Here is a 20,816-nt window from a genome sequence, read left to right on the forward strand (position 1 = left end):
CCGCTAAGATAAAAGTTGTTTGCTATTTTATGAGAATATAGAAGTGTAAAAGTATTTTATGTTTTATTTTTAGGCAACCCACTTGCAATAAAGTTATTGACATATTTTATTGAATATTTATTTTACTTCTCATCCATTAACCAGCTCGGTGAAGGTCGTTCTACGGTGGGATCCTATACTATTAGAGAATAAAGACCTAAGGATAAAATAGGGTTTCATGTGAGCCTTAGAATGCTGCGTAATTCTGCGGAATCCCAAGTCACAACTAATCACTCACTTCGATTCACTTTTTAAACAGGCTACTTCGAAGCAATTCGTCAAAAAATCTATATTGCAATTTGGCATTTTGCGCGTATAAAAGTATATTGCTTTTTTAGATGAATTGCTTTTATGTGGCCTTTTTAACCCCTCTGAAGTTAATACTGTTAGCACGTGTCATAATAGTATGTCTTCGTGACTACCCTGATTGTGTATCATAAGGCTGCATAAGAGATATTTTGTTATTTTTAGTCTTATTGTAAGTATATTATTATTGTACTTAAGATGTTATATCGCTTCTATGCTGTTCTGGGAGCAAATAAAAAACATAGAAAACGTTCAGCTGCTTGTCTTCCCGGGCATGTCGTAAAAACCGACAGAGGGATTGTGTCCTCTAACATGATGGACTAATGTTATGGGCGATAGGCTGATCCCTTATCACTATAAGGTTCATCATATTCAGCTTACGACATCGTATCAACAGTGGCTGCAAGTTGTCTTTGATTACTTGTGGCTCTGCCCACCCCATTAGGGATTACGGGCGTGAGTTTATGTATGTAAGATGTTATATGAGCTTTTTATGTCTGCAATAAAACTTTATTATTATTAAAAACCGATCATCATCATAGCTAAATTATCCATTTTCTTAAAAAGTAATACTTTGTTTTAGCTCTGCATAGCCTACGGAACCGGTTACATCCCACCCAACCTGAACTACAAGGTTGCTCGCGAAGGCGTCGCTGCTCTGGCTGAAGGTCGCCTCAAGGTCGTCACTGAGAAGACCCCTTGGCAGCGAGGGATGTCTGGAGTCAACTCCTTCGGCTTCGGTGGAGCCAACGCTCATGTACTGCTCAAGAATGTTGCTAGAGACAAGGTGAGTGTAAGAGCCACTAGGACACCATGGTTGCGCACCAAGCTGGAAATTATTCGGAATTAGGTTAACGGCAACTTTATTGCGCAACCACGTATGCTACCCAGGTATGTCCTAGTGAAATAGGTGTTCAAAAGCCTCTGTAGTTCAAGAGACCCGGAAAAAAATGTCTAACATTTTTTTTTCTTTAGCTTATAGTGAGAACCACGCACCATTTTGAAAAATCACATCCTGGTGTGATTTTCTTCAACAAAACCTCGATTTTTTTTTTCAATTAATTCCTATCCGAATAAAAATAAAGACCGCAATGTTTTACAAAAAGGCACTTATATGGTTTCCATTATAAAGTGGCGTTGTTATGTGTTAGGGATAATTAAAAATAAATTCGCAGGAGTAAAAATATTAATAGACAAAAAAATCTTAGTGCCTAGTTTATACCTACGTTTTCCTATACTGGGTCTGAAGGTTACCATCATGTTCTGAAAGTTTTGATTTCTTTCCTTCCTTATTCCATCCCTGTCCATGCATAAAACGAAATTCCCTGATTCCGTAACAGAACTACTAGTTCAGAATTAAATTTGTCAAAATACGGAAGCCAATGTTGTGACGTTCATTAGCATAGTGATGTATTAGTCGAGATTAAGTCGATCGATTCTTTTCTATCTAACACTAGAAATGACGTTGTCTTCACAAATATCTCCTGCACCAGGTCAACAACGGCATCCCAGCGGACGACCTTCCCCGCCTGGTCTGCGCTTCCGGCCGCACAGAGTCTGCAGTTGCTAGGATTCTGGATGACCTGGAGTCCAGGACCGTTGATGTGGAGCTGGTGCGGCTCTGGCACGCTGTTCATGATGAGGATATTGCTGGTCACGTCGTCAGAGGCTATACGCTTTTGGGTAAGAATTAAGGCTATCTATCCACATACTATAATCATAATAGAATTAGGTAATTTTCTTCTCGATAGACTAAAGAGAATGGCCAACCCATCACTTGTCAGAAGCTAGAAGGTTCTGAGTAAGAAATTAATGGCCGTCCACATACCTCTCTCTCTCGTATGGGTTGTACAGTGGGTGACCATTCCATAGCTGGGTATATTAGCAGATGGTACAAGCTTCCGGATAGCTGTCGTTTAATTTTGTCGCCATCTCACAAAATTATGGTTACCGATGTCATCATTTCCCTAGTCCGATTATATCCCATTTTATTCAGATGTTCACATTCCTTTTTTTAAAGAAACAACTGCTAATCTGACCTAACGATACTAACCTGAATTTATGTATTATTTTCCCAAGGCTCAACGCCAACAAAGAGCGTGTCTCTAGCGCGAGATGTCCAGTATTTCTCCGGAGTCCGCCGTCCAGTATGGTTCGTGTACTCTGGCATGGGCTCGCAGTGGGCTGGTATGGCCACCCAGCTGCTGAGAATCCCAGTCTTTGCAGCTGCAATTGAGAAGTAAGTTATTGATGTTCTCTTGTGACTACAATCTCATCTGAAGTCACGGTGTAGCTTAGTGATGTGGTAGACTGTAAAGAAAGGAAGAATGCAGTGCAACGAGGTACTATACATTTTGTTAGGAAGAGCACCTTTCCCAAGGCCCTTCTCCCAGAATGGCTTTTTTAGGCAAGCTATCGGAGGTAAAAAAACATCTTAGCGATATTCATTATCGAGATTGCTCTTCTAATGATGTATACTCCAAGTGAAGCACTTCTACTGATTCCTCAAACACTAATAAAACTTCCTACCTTAATTATGAATCAATACCTACCAGTAACCTTTCCCTGATTTATTGTACTTACTTATAAATGAGAAAAATTGTGCTTGGCATTCCTCATACCATGCCAACGTAATTCTAGTTCCTTCAATATACTCGTAGCATTGTATCTTACCAAGTGTGTCTTACTTGAAAAAACTACTTAGATATCTAATTTGTTCTTCATATGTTCAGATGCCATAAGGCCCTGGAGCCCAAAGGCTTGAACTTGACTAGAATCATCACCGAAAACGACCCGAAGATCTACGACAACATTCTCCACTCGTTCGTTGGTATCGCTGCAGTCCAAATCGGTCTCACTGATGTCCTGAAGACCATTGGCATTGAGCCTGATTATATTATTGGTGAGTTTGTTATATTTATTTTCTTACTGTGTGCATCACTCCATCCATTTTTGCTTCATCTTCATCTGGAACTGCTAGTTGACATGGAATTTTGTGAAACGGACTTTGGAAAAGTTCCCCTTTAAAATGATATACATTATTATGATATATAATTATGAATGTAAACATAGTTATTCAGCAACAAATCTTGAGGCGATTTTTGTCCAGCGCTTTATTTATAGTCAGGACAAAAATGCCGAATAAAAAACCCAGGGACAGAATCTGATAGAATTTTGCGGGAATCATAAGAAAAGCATAAGCTTGTAAACATGACTCATCAGTGGAGGTTCTTTATACTTTATCATTCAACTAACTAGACATTAGTCGTAATCAATCAAAAAATACACATATTTTAGGAAATTCGCTAAATTATTGGCAATAATTTCCCAGGGCACAGTGTAGGAGAGCTTGGCTGCGCATACGCCGATGGCTGCTTCACCGCGGAGCAAATGATCTTGTCCGCCTACAGCAGAGGGCTCGCTTCCATCGAGACTCCCTTCATCAAGGGATCAATGGCAGCCGTTGGTCTTGGGTATAATCAGGTATGTATTCATTTTTAGTCAATTTGAAAGGTTATTTTTAGATATTGTTGTTTGATTTAGAACAAATGTAATGACATACTTATAGTAAATATGGAATATAATATGGAATATTTGGTTTTAGGAAAATAAATAAGCGATGATATAATTTAATTTTGAATATACTTTGGGCAACTTTACTCCGAAGTAATACATATCTCCCCCCTCAAATAGCACCAAAGACCACCAAAAAGTATGCCCCAGTCCATGCTCATCTGGTTCATATTATCATAGATGCAAACCTCTAACATTTATTAGTCCAAAAAATAAGTGTCTCTTTAACTTACAGATCAAAACCATGTGCCCACCCGAAATCGAAGTGGCGTGCCACAACGGACCTGACTCCAGTACTATCTCAGGACCTGCAGACATCATGAAGAGCTTCGTAGCCAAGCTCTCTGCTCAGGGCATCTTCGCGAAGGAAGTCCCTTGCTCCAATATCGCTTACCACTCCAAATACATCGCCGATGCTGGTGAGATATATGTTCAGGTCAATTCAATGCCCGATTGACCTTAGAATAAAACCCATCGCCATTCATTTATTTGTGCTGACTTACTTTGAAAAGTCTTATTTTAAGAGCACTTAAGTACTAAGATATTATAATTACACTTGGCCTAGATTTCGCACTTTTTTAGTTTAATGTAATATTGCTGTTTCACCGCTATCCTGATTCTTCATGTATTTTTCCTCTCAGGTCCAAGGCTTCTGAAATACCTGAGAGAGGTGATCCCAACACCCAAAAATCGCTCGGAGCGCTGGGTGTCAACCTCAGTTCCTCAACCACAGTGGAAAGACCCTCAAGCTGAACTATCCTCTGCTGAATACCACACCAACAACCTTCTTGTAAGTATGATGTTCAGGCTCTGGCATATTATATCCTTTGGAAAATGTGGTTGCATCTGCCAGGTTTTGTAAGTCACCCAAAAACCTTCGCAGGTGGCTCAAGGATTACTGAAATGGAGCACTAATGACATATAACCGTAGTATATTTTAAATCTGCAGTTTACAATAAAATCCACCATCGTTGACCTAAGGTTTACCTATTGTGTTTTCTCGAGAATCCGCTCTTACCTAACCTGAAATGTCTTTTTTTGCCCAGAGCCCGGTCCTTTTCGAAGAGACTTCTCGCCTGATCCACTCTAATGCAATTACGATCGAAGTGGCACCTCACGGTCTTCTTCAAGCGATCCTGCGCCGCTCTCTGAAGAAGGACGTCGTCAACGTACCCTTGACTCAACGAGGTCATGAAGACAATGTTCAGTTCTTCTTCAACGCTATTGGGAAGTGAGTATGTTCTCTAAGTATGTATCATTTTCAAGGACACAAACCATGGAGCAACTTTGGAATATTTTTGATTCGTTACAGTAAACTATTTGGAATTAGGGCAGTGCTTTTAAAATTGGAGTCGTGCCTCTGAAAGTGTTAACTACCTATTTAGATATTAAGAGAGATATTAAAATAAGAATCCGTGCCGAGCCGTGGTAGCCCAGTTGGTCGAACGCTTGGCTCTCACTTTAAGGTCGCAGGTTCGAATCCAGCACAGGCCTAAAAGCCAATGATTGTCGAATTTGTTTTCGAATTCATGTTTGGATCATAAATGATTATTACGTGCTCAGCGGTGAAGGAAAACATCGTGAGGAAACCCACATACCCGTGAAATGCATTTACGGAGGTATGTGATCTAACCTGTATTGGGGTGGTTTTCCCTTCGCGGGTTGGAGGGTCAGACAGGCAGTCGCTTCTGTAAAAAACCGGACCTGTCAAATCTTCAGGTTACGTAAGCGGACCCTGTGAAAAACGGGATAATGCTAGGGAGATGATGATGATTAAAATAATAATCCGTGGTTGCCCTGTTCGGAGATAATCTTAGCGTCACTGTCATTCAGTCGCTGAAATCGGCATGAATAAAAAAAAATAATCTCTGTTTCGCAGACTGTACGAGGCGGGAATTAACCCACACCTGGCCAACATCTATCCAACGGTTCCGTTCCCGGTATCCGTATCCACTCCCATGATAGCACATCTCGTTGAATGGGAGCACAGTGAAGACTGGTAAGTATTTTTTTAATCCAGATTTACCTGACTCTTAAGGCGTCTGCACACCCAATGCAGGAGCAGGCCGGAAGCAGCGCGTAAGGCCGGGTTTCCACTGAAGATGTGCGGATTTGACCGATCACAGCGTTCGAGAGAGCGAAAAACGAAGACGCTCTGTCAATCTCTCCCTCACGGTGATTGGTCGACTCCTGCACATCTCCGCTCATCATATTTTGGTGAAAATTTTAGTGTATTTAAAAAAAAATTCAATACTTTTGCAACGGAAAATTCCACTTGATATCAACTCAGAATCATAGTCTGAACCATCCCTCAAAGATTTCGTTACGATGTCACTAACACCCTGTATAGAATCTTGGTCTACTGGGCACACGCTACCCTACAATCCTTATAATCTACAAAAAAATATTTCCATAGTAGGTAACCGTTATCAAACTGAGGCTGCAGAAACTCCCAAAACATTCCGTTACCACAATCGCACCGTACAGAACACATTTCCCCAAAATTAATCATAATCAACGAAATGACGAAATATGGTGTAGAGAACTAGTAAAATTAGAGGTATGTCGACGTCAGACGAAGTAAAACTGGTGTGCAAGACCTTTTATATACTACTACTTTTTGCAACGATGCAGGAGAGCATGAACCTAAACCAATGATTTTCAAATTTGTTTTCAAATTCAAGTTTGGATCATAAAATAATTATCACGTGCTCAGTGGTGAAGGAAACCCACATTCCCGAGAAATTCGTTTCGGAGGTAGTGATCTAACGTGTATTGGGCTGGTTTTCCCTTTGCGGATTGGAACCTGATATTTACAGGCAGTCGCTTCTGTAAAACGGATCATCAGTCAAAACTTCAGGTTAGGTAAGCGGATCCTGTGAAAAATGCAGACATTCTTACTATAGTAACATTCATTAATCAATGGATGCGTAAAGTAGAGGCGTAAGAAACACACATGTTCTACTACAAGTAGTGACGCAGTTGCGATGCTATAAATATCGCAACTTTGAAATCAAATCAAATCTAATTCTTTATTTGTGAACATGGGTGCACATAAAATTATTCTATTTCTGTATTCAGCCTGTTAGTTGCCATACAAATAGTGGTTTATTATTTAAGTAAGTACTTAATAATAAATTTAAAATTTAGAAGCGCATGTGTGTTAAACTTGAAATTCAGCGCAAGTTTTCATCAACGCTGTATCGCGACCCAATCGCAACAGAATCGTTGCTAAAGATCGCAGTATGTAATAGGGCCCTAAGGGTGTTAGTATTAATTGTAGATCATCAGTCAGTCGACCGCAAACAAATCGCACCCTCCTGATCTATTTGAGCCACTTTGTACATTGACTTCAATAAGGGGGAAAGGAAGTTCGTAGTTAAGAGCTAAGGGCTTGACAAAAAGGAGATGATTTGAGAACATTTTTCGGGAAGTTAAGCCTAATTTCAATTGATATCATTTCGGATTGTAAAAGGAACAGAATCCATAGATTTTGAATGTATTGTTCTGATTAATTAAATTAACTACACAATGAAATGAATGACTTTCCAGGCTACGTTCCCCGGAAAATATATAGATGGCGCTGTTAAGAGTTGCCTTCGTTTAACATTCTAATTTCATTGATAACAAACATACCTGGTTCTTTTATCTTTGTTTTTGGTTACAAATGATGACCCGGTTGTTATTATACCCAGGTACAACACATCTTTTATTATTTATTATTCTGATCAAAATAAAGAGAAACAATATAAGTAGCAACATAATTCTATACAATATCTGATCCAAATATCAAGCAAAAAATATTTTTATACATGCCATGTGGGACTCACCGGGTGTCGCCAACCCATTAAAACCCAACGGTGTTCTGTCCCGTCCACGGTGTTACCGGGACTCGGGAATCGCCGAAGCATGCTTTCGCGACCTGGCAGTGACTGAAGGCTCACCAAGCAGGTTACCAGGCAGTAGCCACTGCCAGATGCATTTTTACTAAAATAAATCCATTACCCATTACGTTAAGTCGTTGGTCCCGGCTATTACTTACTTATGTAAGTACGTAGTCGTTACATGAGCCATGTCGGGGGCCTAAGGCGGCTCAGTAATAACCCTGACACCAGGGTTGATGGGGTTGGTAATCCACCTCACAATCCACACGATAGAAGAAGAAGATTACCCACTACATGTTTTTAAATACAGGAATCACATACAATATAAATCTTAAGTTCCTTCTGACCCCATAAATCGTTGAAATGGGACTTGAGCCCTTTGTCAGAAACCTAGGTCCCGTTAACGCATTTTTCAATTTGAAAGCCCACAAAATGGAGAGGCGTAAGTAGGTACTTGTTCAGCGCAATTTAGGTTTACCATTGTACCGGTATGATGTATGATTTTTGATAAATATTCGCAATAATACACTATTCAGAGAGACACCAGTATTATAGGCACATTTATTTATATCTTCATTATTGTTCTGTAAGAATAATGTTTCCAACTAGTCAAATCAGTTACTTTTTACTAAACGTCAAAACACGAAATTACTATGGAACTTGTATGAAAAAGCAACCTGTGACGACATAGAAAAACGTGACAAAATGTTCCGCACTTATTATTACATTTTGCATGATTAAAATTCATAAACAAGTTAAATAGAAAAGAGAAAACGATTTTGGTCACCTTTAGATCTGTATTTATTTATTAATAATCAGAATTTCATAATTTATCTTTGACTTAGGAAATTACCCAAATGTCCTCTCAAAAATTCTCCTTAAATTCTGCCTAAATAATTTTTTTCTAGTATTTGGTAAATAATGTATTCATTTACAGGTACGTAACTTCATACAAGGCCCAAGACAAGATGAAGTCAGGAGAGAGGACGGTCAGAATGTCTATCGTTGATGAAGACAGCGAATATATGGCCGGCCACGTTGTGGATGGTAAGACATATAATTTTACTTCAGTTATTGTCATTAACATTTTGGCTTCCAACAAGCATCTATTAGGCTACTCAGTCTCAATGAGTTTCTGCTCTGCACCACTACTGGTTGATGAAACTTTAATTCTATTGAATATGTTTGTAACCATGCAAATTTCATCGCGATGGATTCCTTCACCTCAAGCAGGTAATGTCAATGTAGCACACAGGCAATCGACACAAAGGCGGTCCAAAGGCTATGGTTCCTATTCCTTTAATTCTATCTCTTATTGTCTTATTGACTGTCATGTTATAGCAATTCACGCTCACAACTTCACTTATCTACACGCCAATATTTTCCACAAATTTTACGACATCAGCAATAAATCAAGTCCTACATTTCAGGTCGCAACTTGTACCCCGCCACGGGTTACCTGGTCCTCGTTTGGGAGACCCTCGGCATGATGATGGGAGAACTCTTCACTGAAGTGTCCGTTGTCTTCGAGAACGTCCGCTTCCAAAGAGCCACCAACATTCCTAAAGACGGAAACCTTGAATTCATCATCATGATTCAGAAGGGCAGCGGCAACTTCGAGGTAAGTCGAAATTAGATTCATTTTGGGAAGCGGCATCTGTCACGTTCACTTAACACTTGTACCTCATAGTAGTCAAAGGAGACTTTAATCAATTGACTTTCCCATTAATCCTCTCTTCTACCACACTTTAGTAACATAATATATTACCATACATCAAAGGTCCCAATAACCTTACCTGCTATAACTTCAATTAATACTTAAGTAAAATTCTCGTATTGAAATGAAATGAATTGGAAAGGAAATGAAAAACTAACCATTGCATTGAAATATAAATCCATTTCTTTGAAGTAATTATTGGTTACTTGTCAAAGGTCAATATTTCTGATTCAAAAAATTAATCAACAAGACTGGAAACCCGACATTAGACATCTTATAATATCATATTAATTAAAAATTGAAGGAGACTTAAATTAATCGCTATTTTTTCTCACAGATCGTTGAAAGCGGAGCCTCTATCGTGACTGGTCGCATTTACGCCAAGAAAAATGTTGGCCAAGACTACCGTGTGCTCCCGGCTATCCCTGAATCCAGTGGACCTAACATCAAGCACATGCTTACCAAGGACTTCTATAAGGAACTGCGTCTCAGGGGATACCAGTACAGGTAAATGTTTAAAGTAAAAGGAAGAAGAATCAAATCGATTTTATTCTACACCGAATTAAACTCTTATTCAAGACGGAACAGGATAATTTAAAAACTTAGGCCTGTTGTCTTAAATTTTGTACCGGGTGAGATCCCTCAGCGCCCCTCATTTGTCTGGCCAAGTAGTTAATGCCATATGCGCAAAATCTACAATATCTTAAAAGATTTGTTTTAGTTAAAACAGTTTTACAGAATCCGGTACGTAAACTAATTTAACATAATTGAAAACTTTCAGGTTTTTTTTAGTTTCTAGGTCATACGTAAATCTCTTGTAAATCTTGTTTTCGTCCAATGTCGTTCCTGCGCAGACTTGAATACCATACAATACCGTACAAAATTCTTTATTGCATAGCCATAATACCATAATACTACATAATAGTGTCCTCTGTATCTATCTCCGTAACAGCAGCACACTCATAACTTCTTTCTTTTCTAGCGGCCTCTTCCGCGGGGTTCTTGGCTGCAACGTCGAGGGTACCCGTGGTCGTCTGTCCTGGGTCAACAACTGGGTCACTTTCATGGACTGCATGCTGCAAATGAAGATCATCGGCCATGACACCCGGGGTCTCTTCGTCCCCACCAGAATTGAGAAGCTCTGCATCGACGCCAACATGCACTACAATGCCATCTCCAAAATGAATCCTGACTCGAATAAGCAGTCGTTTGAAATTAGGGTGTACCCTGATGTCGACGTCATCAGGTAAAATTACATTTCTGAGAGAAAAAGTAGGTATGGTGTACAAAAGATTAGTGTATAGAAGTATGTGTGTTTAGTGTATAGAAGCTTTTATAATTTGGAAAGGAAATGGCGTAAGTATATCCTTAGATATACGCATGATACGCACAGTATTATGATGTATACAATATAGTAACATATCAACAATCAATGCATCAATGTGACTACCAAAACGTAACTTCTCAACAACTGAACATTCAATTTTGATTGTTTTATAATGTGTAGTGTTAAATATTTTTAGAGCGGGAGGCGTAGAGATTCGTGGACTTCACGCCACTCCTATTCCGAAGAGGGTACCTCTAGGTGTGCCGGTACTTGAGAAGAATGAGTTCGTCGCCAACTTCGGAAAGAGCAAGATGAAGGTATGAATGTTATGTTCAATTTGTTTTACCAATTTGTTTTGATATTTTTCTTCATTATTAACCTCAAGTTCACAAATTTCTAATACTTTATCTTCTAGGTGGAAGACATCCTAAGAGCCAACATCCAACTCATTCTTGAGAACATCCAAACGTACAAAGTCAAGAGCATTGAATTAATCGATGAAGAATACAAAGCCAATGGTTTAGAACCGCTTATGGAGGCTATTGCTGAAGTTCTTGGAGACTTGCCCTTAGTCCAAGCTGAAAACCTGATCCTGACAGAAGAAACACTTGAAATGCCTTCAAATATTACCGTTGAGAACAAGAAGGTTTCTGGTGAATCCAATGCCGTTATGTTTATTGGTGCTAACTTGCTGAAGAGGCCTGAAGTAAGTATTGAACAAAATGCGCTTTAAAAGAAGACTAAGTATTACAATTAATAATATTTATTCAGTTCCTACGGTAGTTCTAACTAAAGTACGAAAGAAATAAAAAGAGGAACTTACTCTGTGGGACATTGTTGAAATATATTTTTTGTAATACAGGTACTTCAACAAGGCATAACAACTCTACGAGACAAATGCTTCGTCATCAGCCGCGAAAAGGAGCGTCCTAATCCCAAAGATTATTCTGATAAATACGACATCGTGACCATTCAAGACACTGGGTTGGAATATTTAGTTCTATTGAGAAAACGAGTTGGTGCTAGACCCGCTAAGTTCGTTAAGATTCAGGCATCTGATGACTCCTTCTCATGGATTGAAAAGGTCAAGGAAGAACTGAAGGAAGGCCAGAAAGTGGTGCTGTACTGTCAAGATGAACAGTTCAACGGTCTTCTAGGGTTGGTCAACTGTCTGAGGAGAGAACCTGGTGGCGAGGTTATTCATGGGTTCTTAATCGCTGATCCATCAGCCCCACCATTCAATCCTGACTTGGAAATTTATGAGGTGCAACTGGATAAGGACTTGGCTATCAATGTCCTGCAAGATGTGAGTACTTATTGTTTTGGCATGTTTTATTGTTATTTAAGCACGATGTGGTAAATGTATTGAACCACAATGGCATTCGATGGATGGTAACTAAATACGCGATAGCATGCTTAGAAATGTTATTTTCAAATGCATATTCCTCGCCGATCTTTATCAGACCAATTTATTGCGTGGTACTATTTTGAATATGTATTTTTTAATGAACACATTCAGCAACGTTCAGCTCATTTTATAAAATGAACACTATTTCAGGGCCAATGGGGAACGTACCGCCATCTCCTTCTCGGAGATTTGTCGACCGTTAAAGCTACGCACGCTTTTGTCAACACTGTCACTATTGGAGACCTGTCTTCGCTCAGATGGCTCGAAGGTCCTCTCAGGGAGAACCACCAGTTCAAGGACCCTGAGAAGATTCTCATCCATGTAAGTAATATCATGTACTTATACATACCTAACACAATTATACAACTTATTAGGTATAATCCCTCCTCTACCAAAGGTACAACCTCAAATGTCAAACATTTGATATTCTGTTACACTTTCAGCCTTGTTCCGTCATGTGAACACGTTTTAACAGAGAGTCTTAGCAGTAAGATATTGACAATGTCGAATTATTGCTCCCGCCAAGTGTTAGAATTAATTTGCAAACCACAAAGAACCTGATTCTTTGATACAAGAACATAATCTACTGACTGATTGTTCTGTATTTTGCTTTTCGTTAATAATTCAATATCGTATTCATATTCTATAATTAGTCATCCGATGTATTTTCTCTAGGTTTACTGCTCAGCCCTTAACTTCCGTGACGTAATGACAGCAACTGGTCGTGTCACGGTCGACGCTGTCGCTCGCGGCAGGCTGGCGCAGGAGTGCGTACAAGGTTTCGAGATCGTCGGCAGGACCCCCAAGTGAGTGTTTTGCGAACATATTGTATTATTCGAATTTTATTTAGTGGGATTTAAATCTGTCTAACTAAAGCTATATGCCTCCTTTTAGGTAATTGTACCTTATTACAGTTTATTTAACATCCTAAGTTTGACCTTAAATTGATAGACGTTTAGCACAGTTCAGAAGGTGTATTTACCGATATACTACTCAATTGACTTTGTCATTGCTACTTTATACATATGTATAACAGAATCTTATTGGAATCTTATCTTTCCCTAGTGGTTCCCGTGTCATGGCCATGGTCGGAAATTCTGGTATGGCCAACATGGTGCAAGGAGATAGGGCTCTGATGTGGTGCATCCCTGATGAATGGACCTTCGAGGAAGCTGCTTCTGTTCCTGTCGCTTACGGCACTGTGTACTATGCTATGGTAAGTTGATACATCATCATTAATTTAAGAGCCACGCACTTGTCGGTGTTGTATAGACCAAGAAGAGCTTACGTGGAACAAATTAAAGAGAAGGCGAACGTCGTAGCTTATAAGGAAATCAAATAATTGGCCTTTGATAGACAAGTTAATACATGCATACAATTAATAATAATGTATTTCAGTTTATTATTGTTTCTAGATAGTTACGTAGAAGTATGGTCCAATATATTCATCGTGACATTGTGTGCATTGTAAGGTAGATAACCGAAGTCACCAATTCTGGTGTAAGTGTTATTTTTGAGACCCTGAAATTGAGTCTGACTTAACCCATGGAAGATTTAAGTACCTATAATATATGATATAGTCTGGAGCAATGGCTTGATGTACCTTCCGAGTCACAGGATTATTTTTAACATTCGGCCAATCACGTGATAAATGAGATTTAGCCTGCAAAATCATGCAATGTCATAACCAAACTAGAGACAGATTCACAAAATAATTTTAACAATGTTATCACCGGCAATCGATTCCAGGATCTTCAGATTGTTTCAGGTTCCAACCAATCTGACCGCTAGATCACGGAGGTCATTTATTAAGTACTTATTCTGTTATTAATCAATTCATCTCCCTTTTAGGTGATGGTAGGCCAGATCCAACGAGGAGAATCCATCCTCATCCACGCTGGTTCTGGCGGCGTGGGTCAAGCTGCCATCAACGTTGCTCTACACTACGGCTGCGAGGTCTTCACCACCGTTGGTACTGCCGAGAAGAGGGCTTTCATCAAGAAGCTGTTCCCGCAACTTAAGGGTAAATTAATAACTATAATGTCCTTTTCCCTTTAAAGACGTGGCGAGGACCTGTTCGATTATTTCTCGGACCTCTCTCTCATTAAAAACTTTTTTAAAAGAAAAACAGGGCATACCGATTACACTCAACCGACTGACTGGTTCATAACTTATGTTGTTTGGTACCCTGAGAATAGTATCCTGCCAAGTTTGATCTCAGTTTTGTTTTAATTAAATTATTGAGAGTCAGATACTTATATTATCCATGTATGTATTTGTATCAATATTATTTCTGGAGTACAAGATATTGGAATTTTAATCTATGATGTAATTTTATTTATTATAACTTTTTAAAACTTTTACTATACAGACAGCCATATCGGCAACTCACGTGACACTTCGTTCGAGGACATGATCCGGAAAGAAACCAAAGGAAGAGGTGTCGACTTAGTGCTCAATTCACTGTCAGATGAGAAACTGCAGGTACTGTAATAAAAACCAAATAAAAACTAGAGTGATCTATGTTCTTATCTCTTCACCTATTACTCCATAATCTTCGACAACTTTTATGGTGGTCATTTCAACCGACAAATCTTCAAAACCATGAAATCCCTTTACTTACAACAAAGACCTCCCTTTCTATATTTCCTTTTAACAGTCTCGTGCTTACTCCAGGCAATTCCTACAGTAAGCGCCAAGGTTACGTGGTCTCTTTCGGAGTCTGCCTTAACGTCTTCCAATGGACACCAGTCGCATATTTATTTATTTTCCATAGACAGTTAAAAGTTCTAATCTGTGTCCACATTCCGCAGGCTTCAGTACGTTGCTTGGCTTACCGCGGTCGCTTCCTGGAGATCGGCAAGTTTGACATTAGCAACAACACGCCCATCGGCATGTACTTCTTCCTCAAGGAAACCTCCTTCCACGGCATTATGTTGGACTACATCTTCGAGCAGAGCTGGGACTTTAGAAAGGTATGTATTCATCATAAACACACCTAGTTTATGACTTAATTTTTATTTTTTAGGACGTGAAAACTTTATAACTATATCAGCAGGCCCGTCATTGATTCCTTTTTTAAATATGATGAGATCCTTTTAAGCGATAAAGGCTCCAATGGCTTGAATTCCTCCAATGTCAAACAAGCCAATGTCAATGTTAGACAAGCCTGTTTTACTTCTGTATATTTTTCTTTCGGTACAATAAACGATCCATGACCCTGACAACCTTTTCCCTAATTAAACGCTTCATCTTACCAAATTATTTTTATTCTACAGAGGTTACAAGATCTGCTGCTAACTGGTATCGAGAGTGGAGCTGTACGTCCTTTGACGTACTGCACGTTCGAGAAGCACGAAGTGGAAACTGCCTTCCGTTACATGGCTGCCGGTAAACACATCGGCAAGGTAAGATTTTCAACATAACTGTTGTATATGCTTGTATCTGTATGGAATAAAACGGGGAGGTGACCAACAATCGCGCTAGTGTGTTTCTTACTGACGCAACCGCGACATTTACCCTGAAATACATAATAATAATAACATAACATAAAGTCAGATGTACATCCAACGTAATTTGAACTAAGTACCTACACTTCACCGAGCTTTATGTTAAACCAACATGATAGGTGGTGAGCCGTATCGCCGTCTATAATGGTCGAACCAACTGTATTAGTGAAAACTGCACTTGCATATTGGTGCAAGTCCGGCACCAGTATTCGCACCGCCGCCGCTCCCCTTTTAGAAGCAAGCCAGTATACGGTCACGAGCATTAATATGTATACACTTTGGTACCATGTGACATTAACTTTTTTGACAAATTGAACTGTAAGTCTCACTAAATGTCAAATATGTTAGTGCGACAGAGTCCTAAAGTGGGTACATTATATTGCTCATGACTGTACTACAGGAGCACACTGACTCAGTTTAGGATTTACTATTTGCATAAATTATTTCATCATTCTCCTGCCCATAGGGACAGGGGTTGACCTATCCTCAATCATCAATATCGTCTAAAAAGATTTGATCATTGGATTTTATATCAAAATTGTATTTATTAGGTCATCGTCAAAATCCGTGATGAAGAACGAAGCAACCGTCCAGTGAAACCAACCGCCATGCCTGTTGAAGCCATGCCCAGGTATATTACAATTGATTAAAAAATATACTGAAAAAATAAAACGTTTTTTGACTATTATCGGAAAATCTCTGTTTGTAAACGATCATAGACATTAAGCCATAGTTTTATTTAAAATAAAAATAATATCTACAAAAGTAAAACTAAAATCTACTTGGTTACAAACACTTTCAAGTAGTATAGATCATGGAATAAGGAGCGCGCCCCGCTAGCGGCTGAGCAAGGGTTACCTCACCCCCCTCGGTCTTACTTTAGTCTTTAATCGAATGGGTGTCAGACGTCACACTCACTGATGCGCATGTACAGTATCGTCAATGTGTAGTGTATAAATGAAGCTATTTTGTATGAAGTATCCAGGGAATAGTACAGACACTAAGCTAACAATTTTGGATCCTCAGTGACCAATGACCTTCAACCATAGTAAATTAGCGATTCTTCAATCAATGTTACAATACTTACTGATAAACTCATGAATTTTTTTAATCAGGTACATGTGCCATGAAGACCACGTGTACGTGGTAGTGGGTGGTCTTGGAGGCTTCGGCTTGGAGTTGGCTGACTGGCTCATTATGAGAGGCGCCAGGAAACTACTGCTCACCTCACGTAGGGGTGTCTCCAATGGATACCAGTCCAGTAGGCTTAGGTAAGTTGTTTTTGTCTTTTGTTTATATTTAATCGAATGGAAAGTTTTCAAAAGTACTTCCATGCGAGGCGATTTAATAAAAATGGTTCTGATTTCGAAGCTGCACTATTCATAAATCACTTGATAAAATTGACCACTTGAATTCACTTGAAAAAAACATTGATTCTGGCTTTGTCTTGCTATGTTACTGTCTTTAGCAGATGAATAACAGTTCCTACACCAGGATCGTTCAGGTCGGTCTTTCACCTTACGACACCATGTCAATATAAACTAACACTATTTATTTCCACCAGGGCATGGTCTTCTTATGGTGCCAGAATCGAAATCTCCACTCATGACGTCACCACAGAAGCCGGTTGTGAGGAGATGCTGAAGTTTGCCAATTCCATGGGTCACGTTGAAGCGATCTTCAACCTTGCTGTCATATTGAAAGACTCCATCTTCCAAAACCAAACGCCTGAGACCTTCAAGACCTCGTTTGGACCCAAGGCTCTGGCTACGATGCACTTGGACAAATATTCAAAGAAACTGTGTCCTGGGCTGAAGTGAGTATATTACTTACTTTGTATACCATACCTACATTTAATAGTATACCATTCGATAAATAGATTCGATTTAAGAATCACATTACGACCTTCATAAACCATCATGAGCAAAAACATTCTAACACGCAGTAATAACAATTTTTTATCATATCATTAGGAACTTCGTAGTCTTCTCATCGGTATCCTGCGGCCGTGGTAACGCTGGCCAGACTAACTACGGTCTCTCCAACTCCGTGATGGAGAGGATCTGCGAGTGGAGGAAGAAGCTGGGACTACCAGCCCTCGCCGTGCAATGGGGTGCTGTTGGTGATGTACGTAAATCTGGTATTCATTGATGCCACCAAAATTATCTGTAATTGTGGAAGTAATAAGGGAGACTAAAAGGCCAAACATTTTGCAACGAAATGATACCAAATACTTTTGATATTCAGGTGGGTCTGGTAGCAGACATGCAAGATGAAGACGTCCAACTCGAGATCGGAGGGACATTACAGCAGAGGATATCATCTTGTCTGCTAGCCCTCGACAAGTTCCTCAAACAAGACTCGCCAATTGTTTCGTCCATCGTCGTGGCGGAGAAGAAGGCTGGTGGCTCCGGCTGCGGAAACATTGTTGATGCTGTTGCTCAGATTATGGGTAAGAAAAAATATGTTTACCTTTAGCTGTTATAGTAAGAGTATGCATGGATTACATGAAACTGAACTTCAGGACGATTCCGACCCCGCCAGCGTAGTAGACGATTTGCCTCATTCTGAGGTTCGCGGCCACCTGGACACCATCATGCTTGTTATCTGAAGTTTTTGTACCGGGTAATTAATGCCATCTGAGGCAAATCAACGATCAGTCACAAGAAAAGAAAACATGAAATTGCTGAACTCATAAACTGAGAAAACCAAAGCTTTTTATATAGGGAAAAAGGAGTTCTTTTGCTCGCCACTGCGAATTTTTCTCTATTTTAACTACACTACCGGTCCAGCAAAGTAATTATTGATAACAGTCGCCTTCGAGTAGCTTAAAAATGTTAACAAAATTGCCTTTGACTTAGAAGTCACCAACCAGTTCAGCAGGTTAATAAAGTATGAGAATAAGCCTGTATTAATATAAGACTTTGGAGGTTTAATTATCGAGGTTAATAACCATTTCACATCTCTATACCTCCAGGTATCAAGGATCTGAAGACAGTATCTCAGCAGGTGTCTTTGGCCGAGTTGGGTATGGACAGTATGATGGCTGTAGAGATCAAGCAGACCTTAGAACGAGAGTTCGAGATCTTCCTCACTGCTCAGGATATTCGAACCCTGACCTTCGCACGGTAACGATTCTTCATTTCTACTTTATTTCTTCACAGATATCAAACTCTGAAAGAGATGTCTATCAGCTATGTACTTTTCAAAAAGCAACTCAGTCTTTCGCTGCCGGCAAACCGTCAACGACGGACTCTTGTCCATATTAAAAAAAAAAACAAAACTAAAAGTAGTTTCAGCTTACGCCGCCTCCAGCGTGAATCACACTCTAATTATGTAATTGACACACTTTACGTAAGCTATTCTCTAATGAATTCCTAGGCTGTTAAACTTATCCAGCGTGTAATAGATTGATCAAATAAATCATGAGACAGGAAGCCTTAAAACCCAAATCAACATCGAGCAGCCCACATTATCCCGTTACCGAGACCACGGATATCCTCCATTTTGTATCATCATTGTCCGTTGTGATCTAACCTCATCCGCAAAATTTACATAAACCTGAAAATTATGATCCCGAACAATCTCCAATCTCTGACGCCTTACCTACCCCCTTTTTCCAGACTGGTGGAACTGACAGCCCAACGCGAAGCAGCCGCATCCACGTCCGCTGCGCGACCAGTAGCCGCCGAAGGTGCGGCTGGATTCAGAGTACTCATGAGGAACTTTGGTGACGAGAAGCTGGTCAACGAACCCATCGTCTACATGCCTACCATGGTCAGCGATGGCACAGAGGTAAATACGCTTTCAATGTTATGTATCGTACTTAGAAACATTTTTTTTATTACAATTGTTTTTTTTTTTTATTTAAAGCCTCTGGAGTTGCCAAAAGCTCAGACTCTTCTATCAACCCACACGAAACGCAGTCGTCAAAAAAGTTTTTAACTAACAATATTCATTATTGCCACTGTACTAACAACAAGTGCTCTTATCTAAGTAGTCCTAAATCCAAACTAATTTCCAGGGCGAACTGGTGGAGAGCATGGAGTGCACGATGTTCATGCTGCCAGGGCTGGAGGGCTGCGCGTCCGCGATGGAGCCGCTATGTCGCCGGCTGAAGACCAAGGTCGCGGTCTTGCAGCTAGGTTTTGAAGCCAAGAACGATACCTTGGAGCAGATGGTCGACAGACTGTACACGGTAAATAATCATAATATAACATAAGCTCACGACTATATCCTAGATAGAGATACATCCATCGCAAGATGAACTCAGCAACTACACTTTATCCAGCTTTCTGTTATATCAACGTGAAAATGACATCTAGGTACGCATTTTTCATATTCTCATAAACCTCCCAGAAAGCAATCTCCCGCCTCCAAACATTTTTCTTTTTCCATCCTATTTTTTATATAATTCCGGCCAGTGTTGCAATGTCTAGTAATACACTTCTCATCAAAAAAATCGAAACACTTCCGTTTTCATTGTTTCTGTCCGAATTTAACACAAAAAAGAATTCATACGATGAAAAAAATACATAAATGTATAGCTGGCAGTTTGGCCATTACAGTAATAAGCGAAAATTCTAAATTCAAAATTAGAATTTCATTTGTTTATCTTATAAACGAAATGAATCACTGTTTTGACAAATGTGTGTTTAGGGTTGGAGTACATTTAGCGTTTAAAAACTAAAAATTGGCGCCTATCCTTAAACTTTTTGTTTTTTATTTCAATACTGTGACTTTGGGACGTCTGAAAAAAGGTTTTTTTTCTAAAACGTATGGATACTTCGCCCACAGAAGCCGCCCAAGTTGTGGCATTGCTGGATTCTGGCCTTAGTCAGCGTGTTGTGGCTGCAAGACTGCATCTAAGCCTGTCATCTGTTCATAGAGTCTATAAACGTTATCGGGAGACTGGTTTGTTCACGCGCCGTTCAGGATCTGGCAGGAATCGGGTCACTTCTGAGCGAGATGATCGATTTATTGTAACAACTTCTTTAAGAAATCGACGCCTTAACGCTTTTCAACTGCAGCAGCGGCTTCGTGTTGTACGAAG

The 20,816-nt window shown here is 39.7% G+C and overlaps 1 protein-coding gene across 1 annotated transcript in view; it reads left to right on the top strand.

The window, feature by feature from the left end:
• Nucleotides 1-20,816, top strand: part of LOC126376082 (fatty acid synthase-like) — a 53,790-nt gene that overhangs the window by 29,926 nt on the left and 3,048 nt on the right. The window contains exons 9-39 of the mRNA XM_050023253.1: nt 929-1,132; nt 1,839-2,028; nt 2,425-2,584; nt 3,078-3,247; nt 3,677-3,828; nt 4,154-4,337; nt 4,560-4,708; nt 4,965-5,149; nt 5,798-5,917; nt 8,740-8,849; nt 9,233-9,423; nt 9,857-10,026; nt 10,502-10,765; nt 11,043-11,163; nt 11,262-11,552; nt 11,709-12,152; nt 12,405-12,575; nt 12,930-13,060; nt 13,320-13,470; nt 14,106-14,277; nt 14,626-14,738; nt 15,068-15,229; nt 15,533-15,661; nt 16,315-16,394; nt 16,879-17,034; nt 17,328-17,579; nt 17,737-17,890; nt 18,011-18,215; nt 18,741-18,891; nt 19,387-19,558; nt 19,788-19,961. Of these exons, the coding sequence (XP_049879210.1) occupies nt 929-1,132; nt 1,839-2,028; nt 2,425-2,584; nt 3,078-3,247; nt 3,677-3,828; nt 4,154-4,337; nt 4,560-4,708; nt 4,965-5,149; nt 5,798-5,917; nt 8,740-8,849; nt 9,233-9,423; nt 9,857-10,026; nt 10,502-10,765; nt 11,043-11,163; nt 11,262-11,552; nt 11,709-12,152; nt 12,405-12,575; nt 12,930-13,060; nt 13,320-13,470; nt 14,106-14,277; nt 14,626-14,738; nt 15,068-15,229; nt 15,533-15,661; nt 16,315-16,394; nt 16,879-17,034; nt 17,328-17,579; nt 17,737-17,890; nt 18,011-18,215; nt 18,741-18,891; nt 19,387-19,558; nt 19,788-19,961 (5,478 nt within the window). The remainder of the gene's footprint in view (nt 1-928; nt 1,133-1,838; nt 2,029-2,424; nt 2,585-3,077; nt 3,248-3,676; nt 3,829-4,153; nt 4,338-4,559; nt 4,709-4,964; nt 5,150-5,797; nt 5,918-8,739; nt 8,850-9,232; nt 9,424-9,856; nt 10,027-10,501; nt 10,766-11,042; nt 11,164-11,261; nt 11,553-11,708; nt 12,153-12,404; nt 12,576-12,929; nt 13,061-13,319; nt 13,471-14,105; nt 14,278-14,625; nt 14,739-15,067; nt 15,230-15,532; nt 15,662-16,314; nt 16,395-16,878; nt 17,035-17,327; nt 17,580-17,736; nt 17,891-18,010; nt 18,216-18,740; nt 18,892-19,386; nt 19,559-19,787; nt 19,962-20,816) is intronic.

The sequence above is a fragment of the Pectinophora gossypiella genome, chromosome 20 (genome assembly GCF_024362695.1).
Source record: "Pectinophora gossypiella chromosome 20, ilPecGoss1.1, whole genome shotgun sequence".
In the NCBI taxonomy this organism is placed as follows: domain Eukaryota; kingdom Metazoa; phylum Arthropoda; class Insecta; order Lepidoptera; family Gelechiidae; genus Pectinophora; species Pectinophora gossypiella.